This window comes from Barbus barbus, assembly GCF_936440315.1.
Source record: "Barbus barbus genome assembly, chromosome: 43".
NCBI lineage: Eukaryota > Metazoa > Chordata > Actinopteri > Cypriniformes > Cyprinidae > Barbus > Barbus barbus.
In genome coordinates this window covers 14,635,343-14,656,448 of record NC_136721.1, presented here as the reverse complement: position 1 = coordinate 14,656,448, position 21,106 = coordinate 14,635,343, and the positions used below count along the sequence as shown (strand labels likewise).

At 36.8% G+C, this 21,106-nt stretch overlaps 2 protein-coding genes across 2 annotated transcripts; one reads left to right on the top strand and one right to left on the bottom strand.

Moving 5' to 3' along the window:
* Positions 1–5,846: 5,846 nt before the first annotated feature.
* meiosin (meiosis initiator) lies at positions 5,847–9,543 on the bottom strand (the record flags this gene model as incomplete). The annotated part of the gene is made up of 8 exons (XM_079405040.1): positions 8,814–9,543; positions 8,493–8,711; positions 8,302–8,401; positions 7,977–8,194; positions 7,435–7,517; positions 6,263–6,495; positions 6,066–6,155; positions 5,847–5,991 (listed from the first exon to the last, which is right to left on the bottom strand). The coding sequence occupies exons 1-8, from the start codon at positions 9,187–9,189 to the stop codon at positions 5,847–5,849; spliced, it is 1,464 nt and encodes a 487-aa protein (XP_079261166.1). The 5' UTR covers positions 9,190–9,543.
* An 848-nt stretch (positions 9,544–10,391) lies between these two features.
* Positions 10,392–20,617, top strand: qpctlb (glutaminyl-peptide cyclotransferase-like b). Its single transcript, XM_079405112.1, has 9 exons — positions 10,392–10,561; positions 10,927–11,172; positions 12,265–12,411; positions 12,520–12,813; positions 13,389–13,550; positions 16,160–16,259; positions 17,146–17,262; positions 17,357–17,463; positions 19,780–20,617. The coding sequence occupies exons 2-9, from the start codon at positions 10,963–10,965 to the stop codon at positions 19,825–19,827; spliced, it is 1,185 nt and encodes a 394-aa protein (XP_079261238.1). The 5' UTR covers positions 10,392–10,561; positions 10,927–10,962; the 3' UTR covers positions 19,828–20,617.
* Positions 20,618–21,106: the final 489 nt, after the last annotated feature.

The following is a 21,106-nucleotide window of genomic DNA, read 5'->3' as shown; positions in this document are numbered from 1 at the left end:
GAACTAAAGACAAGACAGGTCTGATAGCAGGTTTCGCATGCTTTTGTTGACATGTTTTTGTGATAGCATTCAGTCTGTATTTCGTTTCGCTTAGTGTAATTTGCCTCTGCAATTTCATCATACATTTCAGAAGGAGAATGGCATATGGTAACAGCCACTCGCTCATTGCTTGGCAGGGAAAGAAGAGGCCAAAGGGAGGGTTTACAGGACCAGTGGAGAGTGCCTTACAACAGCTTGCCAAGAGTGAGATTGTATTTATTTTATATACTCCATCCCTTCTTAAATATTAATCTATTTAAAAAGATAAGAGTCTAAAGTCTACTGTACTCTTCTGTAGGTTGGAGCTTTATTAAGTGCTACTATTCTTGGATCAGTCAAAATCACAAATGAATCATGCAATGCAATTTGTTAATTGGTACAATTAATTCATTGAAAATAAACATCTCCAAGAATGAGTCATTTATGAACTCTTGCCCAAAGGTTTGACCACCCCTCCTCCAGTTAATCACAAACCCGTACCATAGCCAATTTCATTAGTCAAATCAATCATACTTTATTGATTCAGTTGGGAGTTTGGAAAAATCAAGGACTGATATTGTTGCAGCAGTCACTAATGGTATCTACCACGATTTGCTACCAGTGCTGCACAATGCTAAGGTTAGGCACTGGTTAATATTCTCCATTTGTTTCACTGTTTTCTAGGGAATCAGCACTGTCATTGACATGATCAATTAAATAATTAGAATTGGCCACAGGGCAGAGTTTAGGTCTCGAATTTCAAAATAAACAAGAAATTGTATGTTTTTCTGAAATGCTGTGTATTAAAAGTCATATGTGCATAGAAATGTAGTTAAATCTTCCTAAAAATGAAAATGTGGTAAAGATAACCTACTTTGTATGTATATGAAGTGAAATGACTTCGTTACTGCTTACCATTGCTTTTGGCTCTTGACAATTAAAGGAAACTGCATTTGAAAGTAACAATCAGTTAATTAGGGGCATTTAATCATGACAATTTATCATTTTTCATTTTTGTTTCGTAGGTGCATTTTCTCCAGCCAAATAGAGAATCAAGTGCTTTTTCACCCTATGGTAATGACTTCTGCTGGAATGGTAGAGATGCCAAGAACATAGCTGAGTCCCCCAGGAACAGTCGTAAGCTGCACCCGCTGACACAGCCGGGCTTCTACAGTCCACAAATCCCACGATCAAAACACTGTGAATCTGCACAGTCCACAAACACATCTTTGAAAGGATCTTCTTCTACAAACAACTTGAAGGAGTTCTTTGCTCTCAAGTTTCCTCTTCCGTGCTCCAAAACTGCTGTTCTAGAAAGCAGGTGAGATGCATTAATCATGTCATAATGAACAGTATGTGCAATTCATGTTGAATTTCCATGATGGCCCACGATTGCTTTTCAGGATTCAGTTCTTGTAATATTATTGTGCCCCTCCTTCCTCTCCCACCCATGAGATCCCACGGGGAGGGGTGGGACAGTCAGTAAAAAGTGGGACATTCCCACCACATCGCATTAGAGTTCCCTGACCCTAAATGTAATTATTTTATTTATCACTGGAGTGCTGAGCCTGATTTGCTGTATTGCTGGAAATTACCAACATCACAAAGAAAAATGGACATTCAAAATGGAATGAAATTACTTTTATGCTTTTAAAATGGGTCTGTCTTTATGCTTACAGTGTATGTCCTTTTGCAACGTATGGACTGCTTACCTTATTCTTTGTTTTTATGTGTCTACAATATGTGTGTGTCTATGGTCTTTGTGTTTTCTTTCTGCCAGCCCTTTGTGTTCCAAACCACAAAAAGTTAAAACTTTTATGGTGGAAAAGCCTCCTTTGATGAGAGCTGTGGTTTCTCAAACTTCACCGACCTTAAATCAACCTGACAAAGAGCACTTCAGCCAACTCCAGCCAAGAGAAGACCATCTAATCAAGAACCAGGACTGCTGTTTGTTCAGTCTGCAGGAACCTCTTAGAAATGACCAACCTATCTGGAGTCAGAGACAGAATTTTTTCACTGAGGAAATTTCTACTAAGGATCATCTTTCTATTAACACACTGCATCTATTCCCTGAATGCCAGTATAGAGCAGACCAGCCTACAACGCTTTGTCCAAAATTGGAAAAGGCAAGTCATGAGAGATTTACCTTGAGTGTTGATGCTGATATTAAACCATGTCAGGGTGACCCTGACTGGTCATGTCAACTTCAAGCCAGCCCAGCTAAACATGACTGCTGTCCAAATCAAAAGAGGACACAGTACTCACAACATAGAGAAACCAGTGATTTTAGAAACACTGAGCACAACCATGTAAAAAGGTAAGCAGATTTTTAAAGGGTGTTCTTATTATTTTAATGTACTATTTTTGTAATACTAGCTAATAGTATTGTGTAGTAGTGTTGAAATAATAGTAGTAGAATGCATTAAAGGGATAGTTCACCCAAATATGAAAATTCTATGATTAATTACTCACCCTCATGCTGTTCTAAATCCGACATTTGTTCATCTTCAGAACACAAATTAAGATATTTCTTATAGCTTTCTGACCTTCCATAAACAACAACACAACTGACATGTTCAAGGCCCGGAAAGGTAGTAAAAACATTGGTAAAATAGTCCATGTTAAAATCAGTGGTTCAACCTCTATTTTATGAATTTTTCTTTGCGCACAAAAACAAGTATTCTCATAGCTTCAAAACATTACGGTTGAAAAACTGATGTCACATGGACAATTTTAACGGTCAGAAAGCTCTTGGATTTCATCAAAAAAATCTTAATTTGTGTTCTGAAGATGAACGAAGGTCTTACGGGTTTGGAATGACATGAAGGTGAGTAATTTGTTAGAAATGTTGTTAGTAGTTTGTTTTGCAGTGGTTTAACATATATTTTTCAGTCAGGTGGATGTGAACTCAAAGAATGTGTTTGGTCAGCCTCGGGTGATTGCATCACTGCGAGCAGCATGTTCTCCGCGGCCCGTTCGCAAGAGCACAGTGGTGGAGGAGTTGAAAAAACTCATTGTGATGGATGACACAGAGGACAGCGCTCAGGGTGATTCAGTATGTGATTTATTCACCTCGCATTCAGCCGTATGACCCTAAACAACCTGACAGCTTAGGACAATAATGTGAAAAAGCAGATTTTGTTTTGCTGTGCATTGGTATGTGAGCAGTGTTGCCATGTTGCAATGTGTTTATTGTCTCTTTCTAGTCATCACCTCAACATAAAGAGGCGGGGCTTTGCAGCAGTTTGCAAATGTCAAGTTCATGCGCAAGTTCGTCCTTATTCAGTCAAGCTCACCAATCATACCCAGAGTCTCCCCCACTCACACCCATCCATCTCCACCTGCAAACACGTCAAACAGGCAAGAGTTATTCCTTCTATAAGGCATTACTTCATTATATGTATTCTAATGGTTTTATCAATTGCACTTCAACTGGTATTACCTTGACTTGAAGAGATTTGGGATGTTTCTAGTACACTCACTTGTTGTCTTTTCCTAGAATGCAGAGCATTGCCTGGGCAGGCTGAATCTGACCTATGGGACAGAGACCAACATCCTGATCCTGAACTCATGCCCCTGCCAAGCGCGGCCTGTGACCTTGACTGGAATAGTTTAGTTCAAGCAGCCCAAGAATATGAGAGTAAGTATCAAAGGACAAATACGTTGATTTAAGATTGTTCACATACTGTGGTCCCAATTTTTTTGACAAAAGCCACAATTACAAATGAATAAGTGGCATCTGCAATATACTGTAGCTTTTTTTAGAGCTAACTTCACTGTAATGAGCCATTTTTGCAACATACCCAGTGCAAATGTGATTTTTTTGTGGATGTATCAAGTGATATTTACATTGAATTGTGATATTACTTAAATGCTACAGTTCAGAAAACAATCAATTTAATAAATAATAATGGACATTTTTACATACCGCATTGCCAGATGTTTTCTCTTTTTTAACTCAGTCAGCGAAAATAGTTCCAAGCAAAACAGAATAAAGTGCCTCCAAGCAGCACAGCTGTGGTGTTTCATTCCTGAATGAGTCAGAATTATTCAACAGTGGTTAATTATGCTAATAAAACTTTTTTTTTTTTTAATTAAGGAAAGGTTTAATGACTCATTCAGTCACTTATAACAGCATACATTGTTATATGTTAAATAGCTGGCTTTACAATTAGTTAAATTCAATGACTTATTAGTAAAAATGGATAACGCCATGGTTGAAATATATTTCCAGCGCAAAGAATGGCAACGCTTTTGTCAGAAATGAGTCCTGTATCAAGCAGGCCAGACACACCATCCAATGAAACCTACAAGATCCACCAATCCAGTGCCTACTGCAGTGGGGAAGATATGGAGTAAGCTGGCCATATTTTGATTATTATAACGCTGTTTTGGATTGAGCATCATTATTTGAGTAATGCACACCTTAAAACCTACACTGTAAAAAAAAATAAAGGTTCTTTATTAGCATCTATAGTTCCATGGAGAACCTTTAACATCCATGGAACTGTTCCATTCCAACGAAGGTTTATTTTAATGAAAAAAAAAGGTTCTTTAGATTATTAAAAATTATGTTCTTGACACCAAGAAAAAATGGTTTTCAAAAGAACTGCTCACTGAAAGGATCTTTGTGAAACTAAAATGGTTCTTCTTTGGCATCACTGTTTTGGCAAACCCCCCTTTTGGAACCTTTATTTTTAAGAGTGTACATGAATGTTAATTGCCCTGCATGGTTATTTTTTGCAGTGACGTATTCATTGACTTTCCTGACCAACTCTCTCACCTGGAAGGGATGCTTAGGCGACTGAGTAGTGATCTGCTGAAGGTGAGGCACATTTAGCAGTTAATAAATGAGTGTATACATGCTCTCATAGAGGACAAACACGCTCACAAGCACCATGTGTTCCTCTGCCCTCTGATTCAGGAGAAGAGAGACAAGGTGGCTCTTCTTGCTGAGGTGTTGAAGCTTCGCATTAGCAACCAGCATCTGAGAGAAGAGTCCCTTTGTGCAGTTGCACAACTACACAAAATCAGTAAAATTTTAAACACGACACCTGGAGAGATGGAGTAATGCAGGGTAGCAAGCACAGACTACAAATATCTGGATATTTTGCACTGATTTGGGAGGTAAAAATCTGCAGAATGAATGTAAAGACATGTATGAAGCCATTGGTGACTGAAAGCTTAATCAAATTATCCAAAATATTTCATGAACAAACACATTTAGGGGCAGAGGTTATGTAGAAACGTATAAAGCATTTTACAAATAACAATGTTCCAGTTCTTTTGAACTTTTTTACTGGTGCAGGTTTCATGCAAGCTTGAAAACCCAAACAAACTGAACTTATTTAAGGTTTATTAACAGCACAGTACAAACCAGAACAAATACTAGAGCTCCTCTAGGGCTTCTTACTGAATAATTAGGTTAAGGCTTTTAAAAACTACAAAACAGCTTAATATAAACATTATAATAAATATATAAATATATATGAAGATAGATACTTAACAATTGCCATTTGTTATAAATAAGTAATAAAAAGTCTGAATGTTTTATCTAACAATGAAAAATGCTATTATATATAATATTAAAACACTGAAAATGTAAATATGCTCTATGATGATAAAAAAAAAAACAGTAGAAAAATAAAAAATATAATTAAAACACAATAAATTAGTTATTTTAAAATCCCTGAGATGCAATTGTGTTAAATCACAAAAGTTATTAACCTTAATAAAACTGTATTGAACTATACAATGCAGTTGTTTAAACACCAATAGTCTTTTTGGCTTGTTTTTCTTTCAAGCATGTAATTGAGGTGTGAAAACCTTCATTTGACAGCTGCATACTTGTCTCTATAGGCCAGTAACATGTGCAGTGGACTGGGCACAAAGCGTTCTGCCTTCATTTCTGCCTCGTGTTTTTGAGCACGTACATTGCGGTTCTGCTGGCAACTGAAGCTCCAGGCTTTCAAGCTAAAAACGGAGAGAGGTTTATATGAAATTGTATTGCAACAGACAAGCCTGAAAGAAGTTTGGAGAATTCCTACCAGTACAAACGTCTCTCCTTCTTGGGCAAGATGTGCCATAGATTGGCTAACTCTTTGGTGACCGTAGTGGATGGGATGCCAGGATAGGATCTGTTCCAACAGAATATAAAAAGTCTTCCATTATATATTCAAATATATTTAAATGGGTCTAATAGTTGTTCTATCATTGAAGTAAGAAAAATAATACTCATACAGACCTGATATATAATTTTCTGTTAATTCGGCAGAACATAATGAAGCCGTTCACACATTTCTTCTTAGGGTTTGGCTGTGTTGTAACACGTCCTCTTCTTGAAGTGTGCCTGTGTGAACACTCTTTTCTTGCTCTTTTCAGAGGAACGAGTTGTTTTGGGGTCTCATCTTCAGAACTATTGTTCTCTTCCTCACTCTTGAAGGACAGATTGCTGCTACTTCCAGCACTCATGACAAACTGCCAATTTGAAGAACAGAGAAGATAGATAACATAAATAAGAGCGCTCATTGTAAAACAGTGTCTCACTACTCTAATATACAATAGGGGTCCAAAAGTCAACTAGTGAACATGCTTCTATTTTTTCATTTTTTCTAATTCCAATTTTGTCATTGCTATTTTCAGCATAACATTTTTAGTGAAATATTGACCGTCTGTACAAAGGAATCACATGATCAGTGTCACAAAGTTGCTTATTTGCAGATTCTTCAATTAATTTTACATCATTATGTAAAGTAAGTAACTTGACATTATCATTGAAGACCAGCAATAAAACATAATAATGGCAATATATACATGTCAAAGTCAGACATGCCCCTTTGCCAGCTGTGATGCCTGGTTACTGGTTTAAACTTGGCCCACGTTTGCTTTTTTGGGTCAGCACACCTTAATACTGTACCTTCAACAATTGATTGCCAATTCAAAGTCAATGTTTGAATAAACTGACAGCTCGGATGGCCAGATTATAAAGAGCTGTAATAGCTGCTAATGGTGGATATTTTTATGAATGGAAAATTTTAGTTTTTTCTATGTATAAACTGTTTATGTAATAAAATATGTTTTCGTAGTTTGTGTTGTCCCTTATCAGTGCAAAATTATCACAAATTAAAAAGGATTCATGCCAATAGTGTCCAAAACCCCACTTTTATAGGGCGTTTCTAAACTTTTGGAGGACAGTGTACGTTCAAAATGTCAGGGCATGTAAGCTTTTTTTCAATCACTAGACACCGTGTAGAAACACCTATTTAGTGAAAGTATTATTTTATTGCTATACACAAACTTTGCTGTTCTGTTTTGCTGGGACTCTGAGGGTTAATCCCAGATTTTCACTGTGATCTCAGTTTTGAGTTTTGGACCCCTGTATGTGCAGGTAACAAAGGATCACAAAATTTGGCCTACTGATTCATTTGCAAAGCTGCCTGGCCAAATGGGACTTTTTAAGACAGTAGATTCTGGGGTGACCCACACGTCCTCAAATAATGCTGTTAGGGTAAAAAAATATTGTTCAGTCAGCATTGCAGTAACACTGTCTTGTTTGTAATTTCACACTCTCAGTAATGTGCACATTTGGCTTCAAGCTGATTTTGCCTAAATGTTTTAAACAATACATTATTCATAAAACAACTAATGCATCTATTTAATAAATACATGCTCAGACAAAAATGTACAAAAGCTGTCAGTGGGGCGGTACCCTTTTAAAAGGCACTAATATGTACCAATTTGGTACAAATATGTACACTTGATGTACTAATATGTACATTTAAACTACTATTATGCACCTTTTAAAGTAAATAAAGTACAAAGATGTACTTTTTTGAAAAAGTACTGCCCCAGCTTTTGTACCTTTTTACTGAGATTGTAGTATACTTGCTAGTCTATAATTAGTATAGAATGAATCAAATAATATACAGTATGTGTAGTCCTGTATGGATTATCTTTACTTTGTAGTGCCTCTCGTCCTTCTGGATGGAGAGAACGGCTCAGGCCTTGAGAAGGTGATATGAGCAGAGATGGGTTGAGGGTCGGGCTATCTGCTTCCCGAAGAGGTGGACGCAAAGGCAGTACTGGTGCTTTTGGTAGTGTAGGGCTGAAAGGAAAACGCTTTTTCCATGCAGCTGGAAAAGCTCCAAGCATGGGGTCTTTCAGAAGAATTCCTGAGCTGAAGATACAGTGAAACATAAAAATGAGTTACAAGTTTGCACATGGGTACATCTCCAGCTGTCATTACTCTATTCACAAACATTATTAAATATCCAATATACAAACCTGGATGGAGGAGTATCCAATATATTTGTCCCTGGGCTTCCATCTTCACTTCCTGTCTGGAATTCACAGAAACTACAGGTAGATTCAGCCTCAGTGCTCCCTGATAACAGAAAATAACCCTGAGTATCCTTTAAGTTTCAGAATGTTATTTAATTGATATCTAACACCAAAGAAAGACAAGATTTTTTCACCTGTATTGAAAGAGGAAGTTGTGGAGTTGGAGTCTATAGAGCTTTGTGATGGCTCGCTATCATCAACAGGCCACAGGGCTTTCTCCTCCGCAGTTTGGACTTCTGACAAACTGCTTTGTCTCTCACACACATGCTTGTGTTCTTGCTCCTCCACAGCATTTATGATAAATCTCTCAGAGTTTTTGCTCTGTGGGTCCCTCTTTTTGTCACTTAATCGTACTGTTTATAAATGTATGCATACAGTAGTGTAAGTGGAAATAAATACCATTTTATACAATGTAAGATTTTTTTCTTTTAATTCTTTAAATACAAAAACTTCACCTGTATACTTGTTTATGCGACTGTAGGTGTACATGTTCTTGGCTTTTAGGAATTGTGGTGGTGTGCAAGATAATGGAGTGTCTTCACTTTCTGACTCTGATTCTGCAGACACACACAGGCCATAGTTTTTAGTATACATCACATACCCCCTTCTATATTTCAAAACATATGCATAAAAAACTTGGACTGAGCATAAATAATAAAGCAGCTGACTTCTCTCATTGTTTTCGGATAGACGGTGAGGGTGACTCTTCAGACTAGTATGAATGTGACTCTGGTGAAACTCAAAGCACTGCAGCATGTTTATCAGGGTGTCCTGTGGACACATACAATATGTTGTTTTAGATAAATTATTTTTAACTAACGTTATATGCATTATTCATACAATGTAGCAAATGAACATTTATTTTATTAGATTAGTGTGTTTTAACACCTAGAGAAAGACACACACACACATTATTATATAACACACATGTATTATACACTGTAAACGATAGCATTTAAAAATAATTTTTATCACAGCTGACTGAGTACCAATGCGCTAATTTCGCGCACTACTATTCAATGCCATACTATTTTACAATATTTTTTATGCTGGTGTGTAAACAGGTTCGCATACTTCTTTAATAACTGATATGTCGCTTTTATTTTAAGTGTTTATTCGTTTTAAATGGATTCATATTTTCCTGTGTATGTATAGTTGCCTTACCTGAATAATTCTCTATGGAATGCACTACTGCGACTATTCGAGTAAATTAAATCTCCAACATAGAACTTCTTCTTAGAATGCCATTGGTCAAAAAAAGAGCCAATCAGCTTCAGCGCTTACGCGGATTGGATAAGGAGAAGCATCAGACTTTCCCAGTAGGTCCTTTACGCAGACCTCGTGACTTCGTTACTGGGCTGTTTGGCCATGCACGTTTATATTGAACTTTAAAAACTTATGAATATTTTATTTTATATTAAAACACTTTCTTCAGTGTCAACCAATCCATTTGTATGCAGATTTTCGTAAAATTTTAAAACACTGTGTTTGCACATCAAGAAGACCAGCATGACATAGCAACATTTCCCAACCAATGATGTGACTTGGAGGCGTGGCTGTCTCAGAAAGCAAGATCCCCATCAAACTCTTTGATCCATAGACATAATTATGTTTCGATCCCCATCTTCATTCGCATTAGCAATGCCCCAAAGTTTTATGGAAACCTGTTTGAAATCCATTTTTTTTGTCATTCCTTTTGTTGACACTAGGGGTGCACTGCATAAATTACACAAATAAAGCTAAAATGTGCAAATCTGTGCGAAAGTTAATTAAAAATAATAAAATAGTTGTCTGCCAAAATAAATTATTTACCTTCAATCTACATCTTAGAATGTGTTAATTAGATATTTTAAACGTATTATTGAATGTTGACTACATATTGCTTCCCCATAGTTATGTTCAAATGCATGTGAATATATGTCATATTTATTGTCCTGTAATACTGCCGAAAGTAAATGAGTACAGAGAGGAGCTGCGCAGATCGCTGTCTGTTCTGTCTCAATAACATCGACTGCAGAACTGAGAATACGATTATTTACAGGCTGCGTCGTCAAGATGCATGTCAAGGACGAAACAGACCGGCGTTTGTGATGAATGTTCCCCAGACTCAGTCCTCTCGTCGATCAGCACTATGAGCTGCTCATTTCCGTTCATTTATTTGATAGAACAGTGGTGTGCCTGTGCCAGTCCCGGACTGCTGCTGGTGAGTGTGTCTGTCAGGCAAAATCTGCTTTTTAGGCTCTGCATCTTTAGTGGGCACTAACAAGTTAAGTGCTTCGCCATTTAATTTCGCTGTTTGCATGAATTACGCCTGTGCTATTAATTATTTATCAATATAATAATTGTATGACTTATTCTATTGTATATGTTAAGTGTTCTAGTTGATCAATTATTATAACTGCATGCATGCATAAACGGAAAAAAATCAGATCGAGTCTAAATGCATCAAATTATAACAATGACTCTAAGCAATTGGGAATCGTAGTTTAGTTTGTTTCGTCTAAATAAGTCAGCTTTGTGGTACGATTCGTGATTTTTAACTGTTTATTGTATTTCCATTCCATGCAGGTTTAATCTTAATTTGGCATCTCTCGTAAACACAAGATGAAGAGCATACGGTACAAAGCAGCGACTGTCAGGTGGAACTGTTCCGTCGCGCGCTGTGACCACGCACGCATGTGCCGCGTGCGATTACTGCTGCTGTGCTTGTGCGTGCTGGTGGCAATGACATTAACACTGGCAGTATCACTATCTAACCAGCAAACAACAGAGTATGACTTGCCTCCCAAACCTCCAGACCTATTCAAAGACAAGGTAAGAGGTCTACAGACATTCAGTTTTAATGGATTTAATTTTCTTGTGTACTTTTCAGTAATTTGTAGATGTGTTTTGGAACATAACAGCCTTTTATTTTAGCTGGTTCAAGCATTATGTGGTGGAAGATGGTCATTAGCTTGTCCTTAGTTGTTTGACCAGCTGGTCCACAGTTATACTAGCTAATAATTAACTTGCACTCTTAAAAAAAAAAAAGGATTTTCATTAGGATCCATGAAAAACATTTAACATCCTTGGAAACGTTCTATTCCACAAAAGGGTGATTTTCTCACAAAAGCATTGTTTAGATTAATAAAATGTACATCACGCTAAGAAAAAAGGGTTATTTTAGGAACTGTTTACTTTATTTATACAGTGGTGGCCAAAATTAATAGAACACTAGTATTTTCACCAGCTAAAAACGGTTTTACCAAAAGGATGGTCACACCAAAAGTTTATTATTTAGTTAATAGAAGTTAGTTGATAAAGAAAATCTTTTTATAACATTATTTTTGACAGCGTCCTCATTTTACAGCATTTTTACACAAGTGCCTAAAACTTTACTGGAGCTTTGCAGGTAGGTGTCTTGAAGCATCTTGGAGACGTTGCCACAGTTCTTCTAGATTGAGTCTGTCTCAGTTTGTTCTGTTTCTTCATGTCATTCCAGACAGACTGGATGATGATCAGATCAGATCAGATCTCAGTGTGCAACACTGGCTGTTGTTAGACTGGATTATTACAATTAATGGCAAAATTAATGTTTGGAAATGTAAACTGATATTTCCTACTGACACACTACAGCAAAAGATTGAAATAACTGACTTAAAACCATTTTTTAGCTGGTGAAATTATTAGTTCTAATAATTTTGACCACCACTGTAGGTTCTTCGAGGAACACAAAATGGTTTTTCTATGGCATCTTGAAACTCTTATTTGAGACCTTTATTTATATCAACTTTATTTGGTTACCGTAATCCAAAACCATCATTTTATTTGTAATTTTGTTGCAATTTTACATTACATTTGCACACAACTAATGGCTATTTCCATTATTATTCACCTTCCACGTTTACCATCTTTAACCTTTCATAGCTGAAGCACCAGCCAGGTAAACCCACTGTTGCCCAAGTGAAGTGGCTCGTCTCGCAGGTGAATTGGGAAAGACTTTGGTATTCCCAACTGCGTCCCATTCTCACTGAACGCCAACCAGGAAGCCGTGGGAGTCGGGCTGTTCGAAAAGTGAGACACAATCGATTTAGTACTATCAGCCTGGATTTTAGTTCAGTTAAATCTCAGATTTTATTAAATATGCTATAATCTGATGTCTCATTTATTCTGTGATCCTAGCACATCTTTTCTCATCTGGATTCTCTTTCGGCGGGCTGGTCTGTAGAAGTGGACTCCTTCATCTCTGAAACCCCTCGTGGCCCTGTTAGCTTCTCTAATGTCCTGGCCGTGTTGGACCCAGTGGCTCCTCGCCGACTGCTTCTGGCATGTCACTATGATTCCAAATTTATACCTTCAGATCCTAGTGACCCACAGAAGGTGTTTGTGGGTGCCAGTGATTCAGCCGTGCCTTGTGCTATGATGCTGGAACTGGTCACCGCTTTGGATTCACACCTCAAAAAGCACAAGCAGCTGGTAAGACAAAGTGGTACATCTTAATTTCAAGACTGTTTTCAGAGGTCATTGGTTTACCAACTGAATTTGGAGACATATAGCACCACTAGCTCATAAATACACGCTGTTCTGAGATGAAGAGAGTGGATCATCATGTCTCTGAGGAGGTCATTTAAGCCTTTCTCAGACTTGTGAATAGTCGCAGTGCTGTAGATGTCAGAGTCAGTTCTGTTGCTTAACTTGTAATAAAGCCAAGAGCTACAAAACACTGCATGACTGGAAGGGGTTTTGATAAGAAGAGAAGATCCTCACAACAACCTACATACAGTAGCAGCTGTAGAATACCAGATTTTTTGATTTTCTTATCCTTGGGGACATGCAATTGATTTTTTTTTTTTTTGTGCAGAATAAAGCATCTTCCTGTGAAGGCCAGGTGGTACACTAGAAAGATGGCCATTATTTTAAATGATTCTAAATCCTTAGTAAACAGAATCCTGGAGCAACAACTCCAAGATTGGAATCATTATTGATTTTTGCGACATTTGATTGGCTGTTCACATTTACAGAGATTCTTTTTTTTTTTTTTTTTTCTGAAGCTGTCCAGGGTGACCCTGCAGTTGGTCTTCTTTGATGGAGGAGAAGCTTTCGAGGAGTGGTCTGAGACAGACTCTCTATATGGTTCACGGCACCTCGCAGACTCCATGTCCCGCATTCCTCACCCGCCGGGTTCTGAACAAACCACACTGCTGAATGCTGTGGTTAGTCAGGATCATTGTGTGTGTGTGCATTTGTTTTTAAAGGGACAGTTCACCCAAATATTTAAATTTTTCCATCATTTACTAACCTCATGTCTTTTCAAACCTGTGACCAGGGATGGGCAGTATTTCAAATACATGTATTTAAAATACGTTTTTGAAATACAAAATATTATTTTGTATTTTGCATTTTGCATTTTAATACCTTTGAAAAAAATCAAATGTATTTTCAAAATACATAAAATACTTTTTGCCAATCAACTTCTTTATTAGACTGCTGGTTCCCTGTATCAACTAGCTCAAACATGTCACTTTCATGCTTTTCATGGGAAAATCTTTAAGATATCTATATTTCGTAGATATTTAAGATATTTAATTCTGAATAAAATGTAGCATCCCATTTGTTGACAACTATATCATCATTCACAGTGCTAGCTTTACAGTTAGCTTGTTGATGATTCTGGATTTTCAGTTAAATACATGCTGTTTTGCTGTGTATAAACCATACAAAATGCTTGAAATGGTTATTGCGCTATGTGCATGTCTTTAACATTAAAACAAGGTGATCTTGCTTTTGTGGGAAAAAAAAGCATACCTGTCTCAGCAGGTAAAAATAAAAAACCTAGCAAGTGGAACATAGCATTAGCACTAGCCAGCCTTGTTAGTTTTTTTTTTGGTCAGATTTTGGTTTTATCAACTAGCTAGTCAAATGTGTTCATTAAACTTTAATCATTACTTGTTGCTATGGCGATATGACAATATAAATGTTGGCGATGATATAAAGTGTAAATCGATTTAACTTTTTCTATATCGTTTATATATCGTCGTGGTATGCGATTATATCTGTGGAGCTTCTAGTAGGCAGGAGCTATTGACATGTCAGAGTGATAAAGAAACATGGATAAATGAGTAATAAGCAGCTTTCTGTGTGTGTACCCCAAGACAAAGATAACTAATGCTAATAATAAAGAAATATATATATTTTTAAATCGTTCTAAGGGCATATTCACACTAGGCACAGCTGCCTTGTACTAAAACCCAAGCGCAATTGTCCTTTCGCTAATAAACAGATATCACAGGATTATTACAGAGGTATAATGGTGGAATTTGCAGCTTTACACGCAAACTACAATACCTGTTCATCAATAAGATGAGAACCAGACTCATTGTAAATCTAAATGTACTCAAATTAAATTAATTGAAAAGCGTGATATCCAAGAAGTTGTAAATATTTTTGCTGTCATTATGATAACAATAGCGCATACAAAAATAGTACATTAAAGGTGGGCTATCAAGCGATTTCTGGAAGCCAATGTTGATATTTGAAAGCACCAAAACAAACACGCCCCTACCCTTATAGGCTCTCACCCCTATTTTGATAGCTCCGCCCCACACATACGTTGCAACAAATCCCCGACAGAAAACTGCTGCCGCTTTCTATTTATGACGTGCTTACACAAATTTCAAATGATTTTCAACAGTCTCTTTATCGTGTCCAGTGTAGGCAGACTTTAGCTGTTGCGGCATGGTGCTTCCGGTGTAGACACGCTGTTACTCCCCTATTGCGAAGAAACAAAGCAACCTCAGTGTCCGATCGCAGGCCTTCCGCTCCTTGAGTTCTCTCAAGCACTGGAAAGCTGATCCGATATTTACACGGGTCCCACTTCTTGCCTTATCGTTCCGAAGACGTTTTCCGCTTTTGTTTATCTGCCATCTCTTTCTGTCACTCGGCTCAGCTGTTCACTGAACACTCTCTCCTCCACATCATGAGTAGACACGCCCCTTACTGCTGATTGGCTACAAGTTTGTTTTGGTACTCGGCCCTGACTCAGTTTTCTATAGTGTTTTTGAAAAATTACATACCCCACCTTTAACTGTTCCATGCTCCAGCGCGGTTAGCGGTCACACTCCATGTGTACCACACCCGAGCCACCTCTTCAAGCGGGTTATGGTTAAACGAACCGCACTGGACACGGTACAGAGCAGTCACACTTGTGAAATGAACTGGACTTTGGGGGTCAATCGCACTCAAGCACGGATCAGATCCCCTAGTGTGAGTACATCCTAAATCTAAGTGAATAGAAGATAGCACACCACAACTAGCGCAGCACAAAAAATGATGAATGATAAAAACATTGACAGCCAATTGGAATCATTTCTGCTTTAAAGAGCTTGAGCATTTAGTGACAGATGACACAACTGCATTGTATACTTAGAATACACTAATAGAGTTACCTTTATAATTATCGTTCTTGGTGTAAACAGGCTTAATAGTGTTACTTCACTGGATGGCCAATTTCAAATGTATTTTGTGTATTTTCAAAATACTGTATTTGTATTTAAATACATTTTCCCACAAAATATTTTGTATTTGTATTTAAATACATTTTGATGTATTTGTGCCCATCTCTGCCTGTGACTTTCTGTTTGTGAAACACACACTAGGTCCATACAATGAAAATCAATCCAAAATTGGTCTTTCATTGTATAGATCAAAGCATTGTTCTATAGAAGACCGAAAGTCATACAGGTTTGGAACAACATAAGGTTTTTCTTTCTGGTTAAACTATCCTTTTAAGTATCTATGAATCATAAATATTTGATATTTGCAGGATCTCCTTGTTCTTTTGGACCTTATTGGTGCCCCTGATCCCATGATTGTGAATCACTTTGAGAACACAGCTCGCTGGTTTGACCGCCTTATCGCTGCTGGTGAGACTGATTTGACTTTCCATTAATACTAAGGTATCCTGGTTAATCATTAATGCTCATAAAAACTCTTAAAACTAATGTTTGATCTGCAGTGGCTTAATGTAGAGTAGACAAACTATAAACCACTTACTGTAAAAGGAAGTAACATTTATTGAGTTATCTATGTCTACATTATATGCAGCGTTTGAAATGAACACCCGCCAAATGTGGTTGAAAATCACATATGAACTCGCTAGCCAATTTGTCAAATTATTATGATTATCATATTATTTGGGTTGGCTTTTTAATGGATGTCAATGGAGGAGAGGCTTCAACATTCTGACTTTGTGAAGAAACAGATGATTTCTGATTAGGAATTGACAGCCTGTGTGTACCATTAAGCATTAATTTTGGAGTGAGCTATATTTGGAAATGACAATATAATACTGTTTTATAAGAAATCACAGATTTAAAAAATATATATATTTTATTATTTTTATGGTATCCGCAAACAATGATTGACTGTGTTAAAACTGAAAATTCTTTGATTCAGAATAACATTTAATAATAAATATATTTAAATGTAAGATGTGAGTTTGACAGTCTGGTTTATTTCTGATACTTTGGCTTGTAGAAGTTCTTCTGAATGGAACGTTCAGTTGCAAAATTGGCTTGTTAGTGAAGAAGCTCATTTCAAACCCTGTTCGTAATGATTAAAAGATAAGAAAAACAATATCAATGAAGTTCAGTGATTAATTAGCAATATTTAACAAGATTTAAGATGATTATGAATTAATATCCTTGATTGTTATAAAAATTATAATTATATGGCTTAAACATAGACCCAATGATAGGTAGTTTATATCCACCCTCTGATTCCTCTATTTATATTTTTACATTTTCTAAGAGAAGAGACTTCATAATTTGGGGCTCCTGTCTTCCCATCCCAAAGAGCTGACCTATTTCATAAAGGATGTGAATATGGGGCCAGTTGAAGATGATCATACTCCTTTCCTTCAGAGAGGTAAGACCATAGATCACTTTGACAAGCAGAAATGTATACATACACACATATTGCCATTCTTGTTCTGATTCGTTCTTTCTCTCGTTGACTGCAGGAGTTCCAGTGCTGCACATAATCGCTACGCCATTCCCTTCTTTCCTGCACACGTTGGAGGACACATCGGACAAAGTTCACAGTCACACTGTGGAGAATCTCATCAAAGTACTTGTGGTCTTCCTGGCTGAGTATCTGCGGCTCTAGGATGCTATAATATTACATCCAACCACATCCGTCGTGGATCGGTCTATACCTCAGCTGCACTGCTTTAGGATATTTAATATCAGTGACCGTTCTCAGAGATGCATAACGTACTGTATACTCTCAGGCTGCCATCCTATATCCTGACATATGCTTACCGTTGGACTTTCTAACACGTTAGTCAATCAGTATCGTGCCTTCAGATAGTTTTGCTATCTAGTAATGCACTGTATAGACAAAATAATATTATTATCTGTGCCAAAAAAGGTTTACATATGTTTAGTCATCTATTCAATAACTGCAATAAAATCAATAGAATGCAAAGTAGATCTTCAAGCTCAGGAATGGATGTGAACCTGATGCTATATAAGGGATTATTAAACTATGCACTACAATCAAGCTCTATAATTCTACAACAGTTCTGATAAACTTCTATATTTAATCTCGCAATAATTTTCTCAAGTAAGCAGTGTGTAATGTCTTGTAGCTAAATGTTCAATCACATGTTAGTATTTTCTAACAGAAATTGAAACGCACACTTAAGTGGCAAAAAATTCAGACTTGAGACTTGACTAGACTGATAAGCAAATGACTCGAGACTTTTCTGAATGTGAAACTCTTTCGATCTACAAGGACATTTTTTTCCCTCAGAATAATGCAACAATTTTTAGATAAAATCCCATGAAAATGAATACTAATTTCTTAATAGGCATAACATATCTCTTATAGTGAATACAGTAAATTGCATAAAATATGTCCTTTGTCATGCGAAACCCAATATAATTTATTTAAAGAGAAGTATTATTTAATGTCCAAGCAGATCCCTCAGAAATGAATTTGTGATTAAAAATGTCAATTGTACTACAACAAACTAAACTGCAGCATGTTAAAAAAAAGCATTTCAAACTGAACATGGACTCGTACAAAAGGACTTGAGACTTAAAAACTTGACCTTGAAAGACTTGACTTGAACTCGTGAGAAAAGACTTGCATCAGTGACTTGAATATGTTAATATGTCTGTTTATAGTGTAATTCTGAATATAAAATATAAGTATTTTTCAGTTGCAGATATGATATGGACGGATAGTCGATATCTAAATAAAGGAGGAACATTGAATCTGGTCGGCCTTGTCTTGTGTGTCGCTATACAGCCTGGACACTAGGCGGCAGTGTATCCGGCGCTTACAGCGTTTCATAACGCCAGCACCACACAGCACAGGTCACATCGGGAACTACAGTTACAGTTTATGTGACTCTGCTGTCATTGTCAAGACGTTTTATAACTTACAACAAATAATAAACGGCGTTGATGAGTCTGGGTGTTATAATAATAACCAATGACATCGTGCACTGTAACTGACAAGGTAGGGTGTTGCTATCACTATTTTTGAGTCTGATCATATGAATATCACTCAGTTTTAGCAGTGTGGCATGCTGTAAATCCAAAACCATTTTAAACAACACGATTTATCACTGAATATTTAGTCAGCTGTTTTGTATTACACATTTTAACTATGCAAATTAGGGATTATCTAATTAAATATGCACGAATTTGCAAACCAGACCAGAAATCTAAACATTGGATAAAAGCAGGTTCAAACGTCTTGTCTCATTTTGTTGCCATTAGAGTTGAAGGTTTTTGCAGGTAGTATTTCTCCATAAATCATAAAATAGTGTCAACAGCCGAAAAGTAAATATATTTTCATCATGTTTTAGGAATAAAATGCCTTATTAATAATTTGAATGATATATGGAACCTTCAGAATATTGATAGGAATAGAACAGTAAAGTATGTTCTGTGTAAATGCTGTTAAAGTGGAGATTTCTGGCTCAGTGTATGAGAATTTCTTTTTTTTTTTTTTGAGAAAGTGCCTTGAAAGAAACTGAAATCTAGAGAGGCAAATAGATGAAGTGTAATAATATAAAAACTTAAGTGCGTATTTTGGATGTTTTCTTTCTATTAGTTGACTAATGCTGAAAAAATAGTGATTTTGCCTGTAGATTTTCTTTAAATTAACTTGCAGTTCACTTAATGTGGTGTGACAAATACATTTAAAAAAAAAAAAAAAAAAATCCATATCTCTTAATTAATGACATCATAAAACTTCATGTGTATAAAAATTATGCAAAATACTAATAATAATACTATTATGTAAAATACTTCTTTAGAAAAAGCACCACAGGGTTACCAACTGTTACCAAAATATCAATCAACTACCCATTTTCTGATCTTATGAAAACATAATTCAATGCATTTACTACATTACTTCCCTTCGCAGGCTGAGGAAACCACTGTCATTCCCATCAAGACCGCTGTGGTTTTATGATCCAGCACACTATGGCGCGCCATAGCAAACTCCAGAAACAGGTCTTATCCCTGTATCGGCAGTTTCTGCGTGCAGCTCAGGACAAGCCGGGCTTCATACCGAGAATACGAGATGAATTCCGTGCCAATGCTGCCATCAAGAAGACTGACGTCATGCACATAGAATATCTTTATCGGCGAGGCCAACGCCAACTCGAACTGCTTAAAGATGTAAACACTAAACAACTTGGAACATTCAGCAAGTCCAAAGAGGACAGTTGACCACTCATAGCAATCTAGGCTATATAATAATTACTGTATTCAAATTTTACGTAATGTGTCTTGCAAAGAGCAAAAGCTCACAAATACATATTGTTTTCTGGGATATCACCTCCATGGCTTCAGTTATTTAAATGGAAATACCACTGAGACTTTCTCTCTTCTCAGGGAAACTTGCAACATGAAGTGTTTTAGGAGTTGAAGCTAGATACAATGAACCCATTTAAGTTATTTATATCTTATTTATGCACATTAACTGGCAGAACCATATTTTTTGCTGCTATATCAGTATTCTCTTTTTTTTAAGTGTGTCAACTAGATGTATTATGTACTGTTAGGATCAATATAATGAAGTCTTTAAAGATCATATCTGTTGGCACTACGCTTCTGAAATGATTCAACACAATTATACTAATTTAGTTTTTTTCTGCTATAGTACCTCTGTCCTGTTCAAATAATAGTTGATGTTACCATTTTTTTTCTATGGGTTAACATTGTGGTAAAACTATGAAAGTAAAAATATTGTGATGTCTAAATAATGTCAAGCGTGACTTGTCCTAGTGCTTAAATGGTTGTACAATACATTTGTGTATTGTAAAAATATTAGGAAAGTCATAAAGTTTTTAGTCTGATACCCTATAGCAGGGGTGTCAAACTCAGTTCCTGGAGGGCCGCAGCCCTGCTCCAACACGCATACCAGGTAGCTTTCAAATAAGCCTGAAGGACTTGATTAGCTGGATCAGGTGTGTTTAATTAGGGTTGCATCTAAACTCTGCAGGGCTCCGGCCCTCCAGGAACTGAGTTTGACACCCCTGCCCTATAGCATATAGTTATGTTCACCCACAAGATCCACCCACGAAGAACATGTGGACTAGACAGTCACCATTTACTTTCATTGTATGGAAAAAATGCAATGAAAGTGAATGCAGACCTCCATCTCCTTTTCTACAAACAACTTTAGAATGACACGAGACTCAGCAAATGAAGACCCTACCGAAGATAGACTGATGAATCCCTTTCAT

Bases quoted from the DNA above. Each gene is read 5' to 3' on its own strand.
- qpctlb (XM_079405112.1), top strand. From the start codon at position 10,963: ATGAAGAGCATACGGTACAAAGCAGCGACTGTCAGGTGGAACTGTTCC. The intron at 16,260-17,145 runs GTGAGACTGATT...ACATTTTCTAAG, and splicing joins TGACCGCCTTATCGCTGCTG to AGAAGAGACTTCATAATTTG. The intron at 17,263-17,356 runs GTAAGACCATAG...CGTTGACTGCAG, and splicing joins TACTCCTTTCCTTCAGAGAG to GAGTTCCAGTGCTGCACATA.